This window comes from Belonocnema kinseyi, chromosome 2, assembly GCF_010883055.1.
Source record: "Belonocnema kinseyi isolate 2016_QV_RU_SX_M_011 chromosome 2, B_treatae_v1, whole genome shotgun sequence".
Taxonomy (NCBI): domain Eukaryota; kingdom Metazoa; phylum Arthropoda; class Insecta; order Hymenoptera; family Cynipidae; genus Belonocnema; species Belonocnema kinseyi.
The window spans coordinates 156,120,483-156,133,582 of NC_046658.1; the positions used below are offsets into that span (position 1 = coordinate 156,120,483).

A 13,100-nucleotide genomic window follows, 5' to 3' on the forward strand; every position below is an offset into this window, starting at 1 on the left:
ACTTACTTTGTCCATTAGGGATTTCCTGCTTATTATGCGCATGAATCTCATGTCAATTGCGTTAATTTTACTCTTATCTTTTTCTTGATAAGTCCATGTCTCTCTACGGTATAGTACAGTCGGTACAAATATAGAATTATGTATTGCCATTTTAGCTTTATTTGATATATTTTTACTTCTGATAAGGGTACCTGCTCTACCAATAACCTTCTTACCTTCATTTATTCGTCTATCTAATTCCTCATCTATCTTCCCGTCCCTAGTAAATAAGCTACCAAGGTATACGAACTTATCAACTCGTTCAATTCTCTCATCATTTAATAAGATATTACATAGTGTTTTCTCACTCTTTCCTTCGAACACCATAGTTTTTGTTTTATTTGCGTTAATTTTTAAGCCCATGCTCTTAATGCTTGCATTTAGTTTATTCAACATTCTTTGTAGGTCTTCGATAGACTCTGCCATAACAACCTTATCATCTGCGAACGCTAACCCTCGTACCCTTACTGTTTCGAGATCCACATCCTCTTCGTCGAAGAGAGCCATTCTTAAACACTTACTTTTGCAACAAACAAATTTTTCATGCCTGGTGGTCTAAATCAGCATATTCTTATGTTTTTGGAGTCTTAATGTTACTTCAGCACAGTTTTAAAAACCATTATCAGTTTCTTTTTTTTGTGTGTTTTTAAATCACTAGTTTACTATACTATACTTATACTATTTCTATAAACTCCCAAATCAAAACAGATCATGTCTTCTAAGCGCTGTTTCAACTCCAATTTATCAACTTCTACTATAGAGCATAATTGTATGGGTGATCCAGATGCATTTTGCTACATATGTGGTAAATTTGAGGTTTTAGAAAATCGAAGAGTAATCAACGATGACATAAAAACAATTTATAAAAGCTATTTTGGTATGGAAGTTCAAAACCAATGTGAAAATTGGTTTCCTCACAAAATTTGCAGTGCTTGTTATAAGGCATTCAATCGATTGAAAGACTGAGAAGGAAATAAGAAAACCCTTAAGATTCAAGCACCTACGATATGGAGGAAACCTCTTCGGAAAGAGGAATGCTTATTTTGTATGACAAACCTGACAGGTATCAATAGAAAAAAGAAAAGTGCTATCGAATATCCTGATGTACCTAGCATTACTAAATCTGTTGAAAATAACGATGTTACAAAAAACTCAAAAAAATTTGTCACTTGACAGACAGACGACTGAAGCAGAAGAAAATAAAAGTACTGATTAAGATTTCAATGTTGATCGTGATGAAAGTGACATTTCAGATTATGGTAATGACGAGGATGATGATGAAAGCAGCGATGTTAATACAGAAGTGTACATACCAGATAATGAAAAGAATAAAGTTCCTGAGCTATTCACGTCTAAAGAATTGAATGATTTATTGCGAGATCTCGGTCTCCCTAAAGATGCTTCGGAGTATCTTGCTTCCTTTTTGAAAAAGAAGAACTTATTAGCTAAAGCAGTTAAATGAAGTTTCTACAGAAATAGGGAAAAAGAGTTTGGACAGTTTTTTACTTCTGAATAAAATGATCATGGGAAATTAGTCTATTGTAAAAATATTGACGGATTAATGAAAAAAATGAAATCTGGACTGTATAGACCGGAAAATTGGCGGCTATTCATTGACTCTTCTAAGCGCAGTCTAGAAGCAGTGTTATTGCATAATACTAATATTGACACTCAAATTCCAATCGCACATTCTACGGAACTGAAAGAGCATTACAGTAACTTAAAATTTGTCCTGGAAAAAATCAATTACTCAACTCATAAGTGGAAAATTTGCGGGGATCTCAAAATTCTTAGAATCGTTTTAGGACAGTAATCGGGGTATACAAATCACCTTGTTACTTGTGCTTATGGGAGAGTCAAGATCGCGTTCGTCATTACAAAAAAAAAAGATGGCCAAAAAGAACATCGTTTGAGCAAGGACAAAAAAATATAATTGAAGATCCTCTAGTTGACCCAGAAGAAGTTTTAATTCTAGCCCTTCATGTAAAGCTGTGTCTTATGTAACAGTTTGTCTAAGCGCTTGACAAGGATGGCGATTGCTATGCCTATTTGGTAGATCAATTTCCCCAACTTTCCGAAGCAAAATTAAAAGAGGGGATCTTCGATGGACCGCAGATAAGAAAAATGTTGCAGGATCCAGAATTCATTACAAAAATGTCTGGCACTGAAAAAGATGCCTGGCTTAGTTTAAAAATGTTGTAAAAAACTTTTTAGGAAATAAGAAAAGTCCAGACTATCAAAATATGGTTTCAGAATTGGTAACAAACTTTGGTAAACTAGGCTGGCTTATGAATTTGAAGCTACATTTTCTTCATTCGCATAAAAATAAGTTTTCAGAAAACCTGGGAGACTTTAGTGAAGAGCAAGGCGAACATTTCCACCAGGATATGAAAGAGATGGAGAGGCGATATCAGGGATGTTGGGATATTAACGTGATGGCTGACTACTGGTGGAGATGAAAACGAAATAAAGTCAATCAAGGTACCAAACGAAAGCGAAGCATACTACGTAGATCTTTTGAGGACAAAAGGTTTCGATACAAGCGATATAAAGAAAAATAAAAAATAAAAGAACCCTATAAGCGTGAGGGGCAAGGGGACTCACCATAATAAAAGAACCCCAAGGGAAACAGAATTGAATACGTCCACGTCGTTGTTCCTGGGTAACGCTAAAAATAAATAAAACTTATTTACAAAAAATCCTTGTATTGCCATGCAAGGAGATTAACACAAATTAAAAACCCCGAAACGTGAGACGCAAAGGAAATTTACAGTGAACGTCAATCCCAGTCGAGGAAGGTAAAGGTTTTCGTCGATCTTATGTCTAATTTTGCGTTTCTCGATCAAATATGAGCCAACTGGGTTATTTGATTCCCGGATTTAAAATCAGGGACCCCAAAAACATGAGAATATGCTGGATAAGTCCACCGGGGATGAAGATATATTTTTTTTGCAAAAATATGCACGAAAAACCGCTGTTTTCGTCGATTTTACCTCTACTTTTGCATTTTCGATCAAATATGAATCAACTGAGTTATTTTGACCCGGGATTCGGATTCAGCGATCCCAAAAACATAAATATATGCTGATTTAGACCACCAGGCATGAAAAATTTTGTTGTTGCAAAAGTATACAAGAAAAATCGCTGTATTCGCCGATTTTACGTCTATTTTTGCAATTTACGAAAAAGTATGAGCCAAATTGGTTATCAAGGCCTCCGATTCGAATTTAGCGACCCAAAAGACATATTTTTTTTTTGCAAAAATATACCTGAAAAATCGCTGTTTTTGTCGATTTTACGTCTAGTTTTTCGTTTTTCAGAAAAATACGAGCCAACTTGGTTATTTGGACATAAATTGCATCTTTAAAGTTCTACCTACTCTTTCTAATTCTGATTCTTGGTTCCAGATGGTGTGTTGCAGTTTAGCCAATCCCGATACTGTATTACATGTTTTTTGAATAATTTTTGTTTTTATTGTATTTTGAAATTGACATTTTGTGACGTTTGCTTGTCACTAATTTTTATGTTTATTTAAACATTTGACAATATTTACATTTGTTTGTAATCAGCGATTTTACTGGTCATCGAAACGTGGTACGTGGCAAGATCTGGTTCTTGTTTGAATGGATCGTCTTCAGTCTTCTGTTTGATGCAAGCACTTGCTGGCAATGCACATATTTCTTATGTCTTAATTAATTTTTGTTTACCATATACATATTCATAAAATCTTTTGTCATTCAGTATGATTTTTTGTTCATAAGTTTAATTTAACTCCATTCAGATGTTATATATCATTTTTATTTATTGCCCAATAATTCAGCTATATTTTAGAACAAAGATTATAAACATTTGTCCTTTTTAAAATCGGCAACACATATTACTGGATAAGAAAACTAATAAAGTGAATTCATTACAGATTTAGCATTGAGAAGCTTAGGAAGCAATACAATGACCAAAAGTGAAATCGTTCTTGTTTAATTTGAAAATATTTCAATTCTGAATAGTTCAATCCTTAATCATTTGTTATTCAAAGGAAAGCATTTCCTAATATAATCATAAAGTACGTTTTTATATAATTGCGCTATCAATAATTAACTCTGTTCTCATAGCCATGCTCAGGTTAACTTTCATAAAAGCATAGCACAAGTTTTTCCGTTATCAAATATCAGAAAAACCTGCAAACATGCAAGCAAGTTTTGATTAACGACTTGGTGGTTTGTTTTCACGGTGATGTGTCTTTCCGCATAACATAACTTCCATACTCTACGGCGGTCCTGGTCTGTTCTAGCAAGCTGAAGGGCAAGGCTCTCAGCAGGTAACCCCACATTACCTCTAAAATAAATATTGATTTTTGTCTTTTTCCACTCTTCTATCAAGCCTTCTATTATCTATCTTGATACTTTTTCTTTCTACATCTGTTACTCTGAGTATGAAGTTTTAATATCACAAAAAAAGTAATTAAGTAGCTGTATTCTGTTTTTTAAACTTAACTAACAAAAAAGGGTTACATTCATGAAAGGAATTTTAAATTAAAGATTTTAACATCCCGTTATTTGAATCCTCTTTATCTCATAAATATCATAAATTTTAAACTGTTGCCAATTTTTGTTTTTTACATCGGTAAAAAAATTTTCCCGGTCCGATTTGTTATTTGTGATGATAAATAATCTTACCCTTCATAATTAATCAGGGTGGCCACCCACTTGGGAGTACCGGGAAAATGCCGGCAGAATTGTAAGAAAGTCGGGAGAAAGTCTGGAGAACTTGGAGAAAGCCGGGACAACTGGTTGAAAGTCGAGAGAGCTGGTAAAGAGTCGGGAGAACTGTGAGAAAGCCGGGAGAAACGCTAGAAAGTCGGGGGAACTGGGAGAAAGCCGGGGGGACTGGGAGAAAGCCGGGAGAACTGATAGACGGGCAGGATAAATGGTAGACAGTCGAGAGAACTGATAGAGAGTCGGGTGGACTTGGGTAAAGCCGGGAGAACTGGTAGAAAGTCGGGAGAAGTGGTAGAGATTCGAGAGAACTGGAAGAAAGTGGGTAGAACTTGCACCAGTGAGAGAGACCGGAGAAATGGGAGAAGGCCGGGAGAACTAGGAGGAAGCTGGTAGAAAGTCTGGAGAACTGTTTAAAAGCCAGGAGAACTGGTGGGAAGTCGGGAGAACTGGGAGAAAGCCGAGAGAACTGTTAGAAAGTCTAGAGAACTAGGAGAATTGGTAGAAAGTCGAGACAACTGGCAGAGGGAAGGGTGAACTGGAAAAAAGTCGAGAGAACTGGTAGAGTTGGGATAACTGGGAGAAAGCCGGGATGCCTGGTAGAAATTCGAGATAACTGAAACTTGCAGCGTAAGAAAGTCCGGAGGACTGGGAGTAGGTCGGGAGAACTAGGAAAATGCCATGAGAACCGGGAGAAAAACTTGCACCAGGAGAAAACTGGGAGAATTGGTGGAGAGTCGGGATAACTGGGAGTAAGCCGGGAGAACTGGTAGAAAGTCGGGAGAACTAGAAGAAAGCCCGGAGAAAGTTGAGAGAACTCGGAAAAAGTCTTGAGGGAGTAACTTGTACCTCGAAAGAATCGGGAGAACTGTCCGGAGAACTGCAGACCGACAGAACAGGGAGAAAACCGGGTGAAACTTGCATCGGGAGAAAACCGGGAAAACTGGTAGAAAGTCGGAAGAACTGGGCGAATCTTGCATCTTCAGGGAGTTCGGTGAACAGGGAAAAAGGCCATAAGAACCGTGAGAAACTTTGGCCAGCAGAAAACCGGAAGAACTGGTAGAAAGTCGGGAGAACTGGTAGAAGCTCGGATGAAATTGTAGATTAGTTAAATTTTGGAAAGTTTACTTAGAAAAGTGTGGAGAACTAGGAGAACTGGTAGACAGTCGATAGAACTGATAGAGAGTCGGGTGAAGTGGAAAAAAGGCGCAAGAATCGAGAGAAAAGTGCACCGGGAGAGTAACGGGAGAACTGGGGAAAATGCGGGAAAACCGGGAAGAAGCCGGTTAATAATAATTAAACTTTATAGATTAACAATATTTGTCACAATACTTAAAATTCTGCAAATTCGATCATTTTAATTTTTAATTTTAATTTTTAATTTTCAGTTCACAATGTTGTAGTTTCGAATTCAAAATACCAGAACAATTCCGCTATTAAATATTTAAAAGTTTCATATTAAAAGATTTTTTTTTTATTTTAAATCGTTTAAATTTAAAGACTTCTTTTAGATTTTTTATTTATTGTAGAAGTTTTTCAATCAAAAATGTTTAAATTTGAAACGAATCATTGGTTTAAATCTTCAACTATAAGAATCGGAAAATTTTAAGATAGTATATTGAAAGATAAAAATAAAAAGGATTAAAAAACAAAATTGCTTTATATTTACATCTAAAATTATTACTTTTAAAACTACCATGGTTGTTAATATGAAAACAAAATTAAATTTAATCAACATTATAATAAAATAATAATTCAAAGTTTCATATTGATAGCCTCGATAGTCATTTTTGAATTGTATAATTTTATATGCATGTAAATATAAAGCAATTTTGAATTAAAAAGCTTAAAATTGTAATTATATTACATTCATTTTTTTATTTATTATTTTCAATATAATATCTTTAAATTGTCTGATTTTTAATTGAAGATTTAAACCAATAAATCATTTGAAATTTTTAAATATTTTATTGGAAAATTCCAAGAATGAATAATAATTATTTTAAAAGATATGTTAAAAATGAAGCGATTTCCAATTTTTACATTTTAATTCTTAAAAATTAAAAATCTTCAACTTTTTATTACGTTTTTAATTAACTTTTGGACAGTTTAATTAGTAATTTAAAAGTTATTAATTTTTGAACGATTTATATGTACTTCAAATAATTGAAATTAAATAATTTTATTTTTTCATTTTTATGTTTTTCCATTAAAAATTACTATTTTCAACGTTTTTTTTAAGAATAATTCAATTCATTTTTTGATTATAGAACATTTGTCTAATTAGCTTTAATGTTGAATTTTAATTTTGTTATGCAATAGCAATTTAAAATTGTCGAATGTTAATCACTTTGAATTTAAATTTATTCAAATTCAGAAGCTTTTAATTTTTAGTCATTTAATTTTAAACTCTTCTGATTATAAATAATATGATTTTAATTCCTATCAATTTTAAATTATCCAATTCCCAAAATTGTAATCTTTGATATTCCATTTTTAACGTTTTAACGTTGTTCTATTTTTGACATTTTAATCTGAAATCATTCAATTTCGAGATTTTTCAATTCAAAATAAATTTTAAAATTTTTAGTTCTTCGACTTGTAAATTATACAATTTAATTCCTTTTCCTAATTAAACTTGCTGAAATCGTTCAATGTATTGTTTTTCAGGCAATTTCAATTAGAAAGTTTTAATTATTGTTTAAAAAAATGTTTTAAAAATTCTATTTAGAAATCGGTTTAATCATGCATTCTTAAATTATTTATATTTTTCTTTTTGGGAAATAAAAATCGGGATGCTAATCGACTTCTGCAATTGATCATATATGTAGAACACTGTAGGTTTCGCAGGGTATACATTTTTTTTTTTAATTGAGACAAATCGTAAATCCGGGAGAATCGGGAGACGAAAATTTGAAAAATAGTGGCCACCCTGGTAATAAATTTATTTCTAAATATCAGTTACCACTGGAATTTAAAGCAAATTTATTTTGAGCTCCATAATAATCCTAAATGTCACAGCTTCACCACAGTTGAATCTTCGTTTCGTAAAAAAGTATACATTATTAGTATTGCACCAAAATATCATCATCACTTCAGTGCATGTCATCTTCTTTTATTCTGTACAATGTTATAGCTTCATTTGCTTTGCCCATGCTACTAAAACACGTTGTGTCTATATCATGCGAAAGCCATTTAAAAAAATTTATTTTTTAAATTTTTTAATTTTGACTTTATGTGCCACTATTTATGTGTTTTTGAGTTTTCATCCCACTCACCAGAGTGCGCGATCTCTTCGAGCCCGAGTTCTGCGAAAAATTAAATTTAATAAATGAGAAATAACTTTTTTTCATACAAATTATTAATAAAAGGTCACAGTTCATTTATAAAATAAAGTAAAAGAATAAGTCATTCAGTTTAAAGAGAAAAAAATGTAATATTTTAATTATTGGTCAATTGTTCTTGCTTAGTTCTGAATTTTACAAAGGTAACATTATTTTCTACTGAAAAATTCAAAGTACGTGTGTTGATAACATGCTCCTTTTTTGTTCTAAAAAAATAGTAGAATTTTCAACTAATAAAGATAAATTTTGAACCAAAATTGGAATAGTGAAATTTGCAGTTTGAACAAAAAGAAAATACTTTTTAACAAAGGAGTATAACTTTGAACCAAAAAAGATTAATTTTCAACAACAAAAATTAGTAGTATTTATTACAAAGTAAAAAATATTTTAATATTAAATAAAAAAAGGTTGAAATTAATTGAAAAAGACAAATTTTAAATAAAATACTCAATTTTGAAGTGAAAAAATTAATTTTAAAAAAACATGCAATAAAACAGAACAATTTTCATGGAAAGAAATGAATTTTCACATAAAAAATTAATTTTGCAACTAAAAATGAAATATTTTGATTTCAAGTTAAAAAAATAATTTTGAGCTGCAAGAGGAGATTTGAACAAAATACTTAAATTTTCAACGAAAAATAATGAATTTTCAAATAAATTATTAATATTTAATAAAAAAAATACATGTTTTTAACATGTATTTAACAAAGTACATATATTTCCATGTAGTTATTTAAAGTTCTAACTAAAAAAAAGTTAAATTTTCTACGAAAACAAAATTATTTTTAACAAAATTGTTCGATTTTCAACTAAAAAAATTAATGTTTAATCAGAAATAGAATTTTGTAACAATTAGTTCAATTTGCAACAAATGAATTGAACTTTGAACTAAAAAATAAACAAATTTCCGTTCAAAAAGGGAATAGTTCAATTTTTGTTAAAAATATTCATTTATAACCAAAAAAGCAAAAAATTTTATAGAATAGTTACATTTTCATCCACAAAAAATAATTTTGCACTAAAATAATGAATCTTTAACCAAAAAACTTACTTTTTACAAAGTAGTGTAACTTTGAACCAAAAAAGAAAATGAATTTTCAACGAAAAATTGAATAGTTGATATTGCAACCAAAAAGAATTTTAATATTAGGTACAAAAAAAAACAGTTGAATTTAAAAGAAAAAGATTAATCTTAAACGAAATGTTTAATTTTTAAATTAACACAAATCATAATTAAATAAGTAAAATAGTGAAATTTTTATTTCAAGAAGTGAATTTTCATCGAAAAAAAATTAATTTGTTACCAAAAATAAAGTAGTTCAATTTTTCAGTTTAAAAATTATTTATTGATACCAACATGAAATAAATGATGAAACAAGATTAGGAAAATTATTTTAAAAGACTGATTTCGGGAAAAGGATCTTTTGAATAATAAAAAATTTGGTCTGAAAAAAGAGGCTTGAATAAAATAATTAAATTTTCAACAAAAACAAAATTAGAAATTTTCATCCGAAAAAGATGAATTTTCAAACAAAAAGAATAATTTTTAACTAAAAAGTCAAGTTTTCAACTAAAAAAATACATTTATGAAAAACAACATTTTTTTAACAAAGTAGTTACATTCTTAACCAACGAAATTAGTTTTTCACAAAAGAAATGAATTTTTAAACAAGAAGAATAGTTTTATTTAAAAAAAGTAAATTTTGAATCACATAGTTGAATTTTTAACTCAAAAGATCAATTTTGAAGAAAAGAAAAATGAATTATAAAAAAAAGCTACCAAAAGAGACGAACTTAAAACATGAATGTTGATCCAAATGGTTCATTTATAAACTAAAAGAGGCGAATTTTTAACTAAAACGGACAAGTAAAATTTTCTATTAATACATTTTTAACGGAAAAACTGATCTTTATAAAAATATTTCATTTTAATCCAAATAGATTAATCTGCCATAAACAATGTAAAATGTAATAATTGATATTTCAACCAAAAATTGTTTTAAATTAAAATCTGTTCCATTTAACTAAAAAGGGCGAATATTCAATCATGGATTTTTTAAATACAAAACTCAATTTTTAATCAAAAATAAAATATAAACAAAAAAGACGAATTTTCGGCAAAACAGATGGTATTTTAATTTGAAAATATTTTTTTTTTAGCTTTCGCTATACAAAAATATAAAAGTTTTGAAAACATTTATATTGAATTTTTTCTTTTCAAACTGAATAATTGACCCTTTAACTCTATTTTTCTAATTAACCATAAACTTTTGTTAATAATTTGGATAAAAAAGAATTTTTTTCTTATATTAAATTTTAATTTTCGCAGACTATTATAAATGAACGTAATACCTTGTTATTTGATATTTTTGAACCGTATTTGTTTTTTGTATTTTTTTTTACACAAAAAAGATGTTTCGTTGATGAAAAACTAAGGCTTTTTCCGTGATGTTTGTAGATTGTAATTGTCACGAGTGTGTATGTTTGTGTGTGGTGTTAAAATTTATTGTTAGAATGGTGTCTTAACATCCGTACAATGAGTAATAATAACTATTTTCCCCACTTTGAATTACATAATATTTATTGGTTTTACAACCATACCGATTGGATTTCTGATGGTTTTACTTTCTTGTAAATAATTGCTATCCAACGAAAAAACCTAGGAAACAGAGTGTTTACCCTACCTGGAAAACCTGGAAAACCTGGAGCTGTCAGGGAATTTTTCCCAGGGCATGCTTCATTTTTTTGGTTTCAATTTCATTCTAAAATTGAATAAGAATAATTCTTAATTTTTGAAAGTAGCATTATATTACTCTCTTTAAATATTTGGTTCAAATTTTGTTGTTTTTTTTTTTTTTGGTTTTAAAACAATTTTTGTAATTGGAAATTTAACTATTCTATTTTTGGATGAAAATTGACCGTTTTTAGTTGAAAATTCATGTGTTTTGTTGAAAATTCAACAGTTTGTTTGCATTTTTTTTCCTCTCTTGACTGAAAAATCTTTACTGGTAAATTTTTCGTTCAGAATTCACCTTTTTTATAGATGCAAATTTAACAACGTCGTTAAAAGTTTAACACTATTTAAAAATTAATGTTTTTGGTTGGATATTCATAATTTTAATTGAAAATTCATTTCTTTGGCTGAACATTAATTTTTTAAACAAAATGTTTAACTGTTTATTTTTTGTTTGAAATATGATCTTTTTTAGTTGGAAATTCGTCTTGACACAGATTTTATTTCTAAATTGAAAACAGTTGAATATGATAAAAAAAAGAATTTTCAACAAAGCACTTAAATCTTCAACTAAAACAAATGATTAATTTTTATTTTAAATTTTTTCGTTTCTAAAAATTTTCGAAAGATTAGTTTCATTTTCAAGCTAAAAAGATAAATTTCTAATCACTAATTATGTAGTATAATTTTCATTGAGAATTCATTTTCAATAGAACAAGCAATTTTTCTACAAAGCCGTTTAATTTTGTACAAAAAGACGATTTTCAAAAAACCAGGTGAATTTGCAACCTGAGAATATGAATTTTCAACAAAAAATTTATTTTGCAAAACCATCAGTTGAATTTTCAAGAAAAAAATGGTTAAATTTTCAGTTTACAAAAAAATTTTTTGAATATAAAAAAACGAACTCTCAACTAAAATTATAAATTTTCGAATTTTAATTTGAAATAATAAACCGTTAGATTTAACTACCGAAAATAAATTTGCAACAAAAGATTTGAATCCTTATCTAAAACGGATTAATTTTGAATTTAACAATTGCATTTTTTACCAAAAATTGATTTTCTTCCAAAAGGACAAAATTTCAACAAAATACAGTAATTTTTTACAAAATAGTTAAATTTTCTACAAAAAAGTTTCATTTTCAATACGTAAATACACATTTTGTACAAAACAGTCTGATTTTTAACCCGAAAATGTGAATTCTCAATAACAAAATTTTTAAATAAGAAAGACGACTTTTAATAAAATACATATATGTTGTAACAAATAGTTGAATTTTCTACCAAAAAACACAAACTTTCAAAAAAATTTATAAATTTTTAACTAAAAATCGTGTAGTTACATTTCTATTGATGCGAATTATTTTTTAATCAGAAAAACTAAGTTTCTATAAAACAGTTTAATTTTGAATTAAATAATTTTATTTCATATCAAATTCTTTAATTTTCGAGCCAAAAATATTAATCTTCTACTAAAGATTGAATTTTCAAGAAAAAAGTTATTTTGCGTACCATCAGTTGATTTTTTAAACAACTTGTTAAATTTTCTGTTTGAAAAAATAATTTTTAATTTAAAAAAAAACGAACTTTGAACTAAAATGATAAATCTTTAACCAAAAAAAAAAAAAAATGAAATGTGTAGAAAGTAGCTCAACTTTTAACCAAGGAGTTGAATTTACAACAACATACGTCAGTTTGCAAGTAAATAATTAAATTTCTTATCAAATTGCTTAATTTACGATCCTAAAGTACAAATTTAAAAAAAATTAATTTTGAACTCGAAAATATTAATTTTCTTCTAAAAGTTGAATTTTCAATAATAAAGTTATTTTACAAACCATCAGTTGAATTTTCAAACAAATGGGTAATATTTAGTTCAAAAAACAAATTTTTACTTTAAAAAGAAACGAACTTTCAACTAAAATTATAAATCTTTAACCAAAAAAAAAAGAACTTTTAAGAAAGTAGCTCAATTTTTTAACCATGGAGTTGAATTTTAAACAAAATACGTCAATTTTCAAATAAATAATTAAATTTCCCATCTAATTGTTTAATTTTCTATCCTAAAATACAAATTTAAAAAAATTTAATTTTGAACCCGAAAATGTGAATTTTCAACAGCAAAAAAAGAAATTAATTTTCAACCATACAGTAGTATTTTTAACCAAAAAAAGTTTCTACTAAAAGAATCGAATTATTAATAAAATACATATATTTTTTACCGAATGTTTGAATTTCAAACCAAGATGAATAATTTTCTATCTAAA

At 28.7% G+C, this 13,100-nt stretch overlaps 1 protein-coding gene across 1 annotated transcript in view; it reads left to right on the forward strand.

The window, feature by feature from the left end:
- Window positions 1-13,100, forward strand: part of LOC117183031 (WD repeat-containing protein 7) — a 163,028-nt gene that overhangs the window by 48,417 nt on the left and 101,511 nt on the right. Inside the window, exons 7-10 of the mRNA XM_033376174.1 lie at window positions 4,328-4,354; window positions 4,730-4,864; window positions 4,970-5,143; window positions 5,580-5,745. Of these exons, the coding sequence (XP_033232065.1) occupies window positions 4,328-4,354; window positions 4,730-4,864; window positions 4,970-5,143; window positions 5,580-5,745 (502 nt within the window). The remainder of the gene's footprint in view (window positions 1-4,327; window positions 4,355-4,729; window positions 4,865-4,969; window positions 5,144-5,579; window positions 5,746-13,100) is intronic.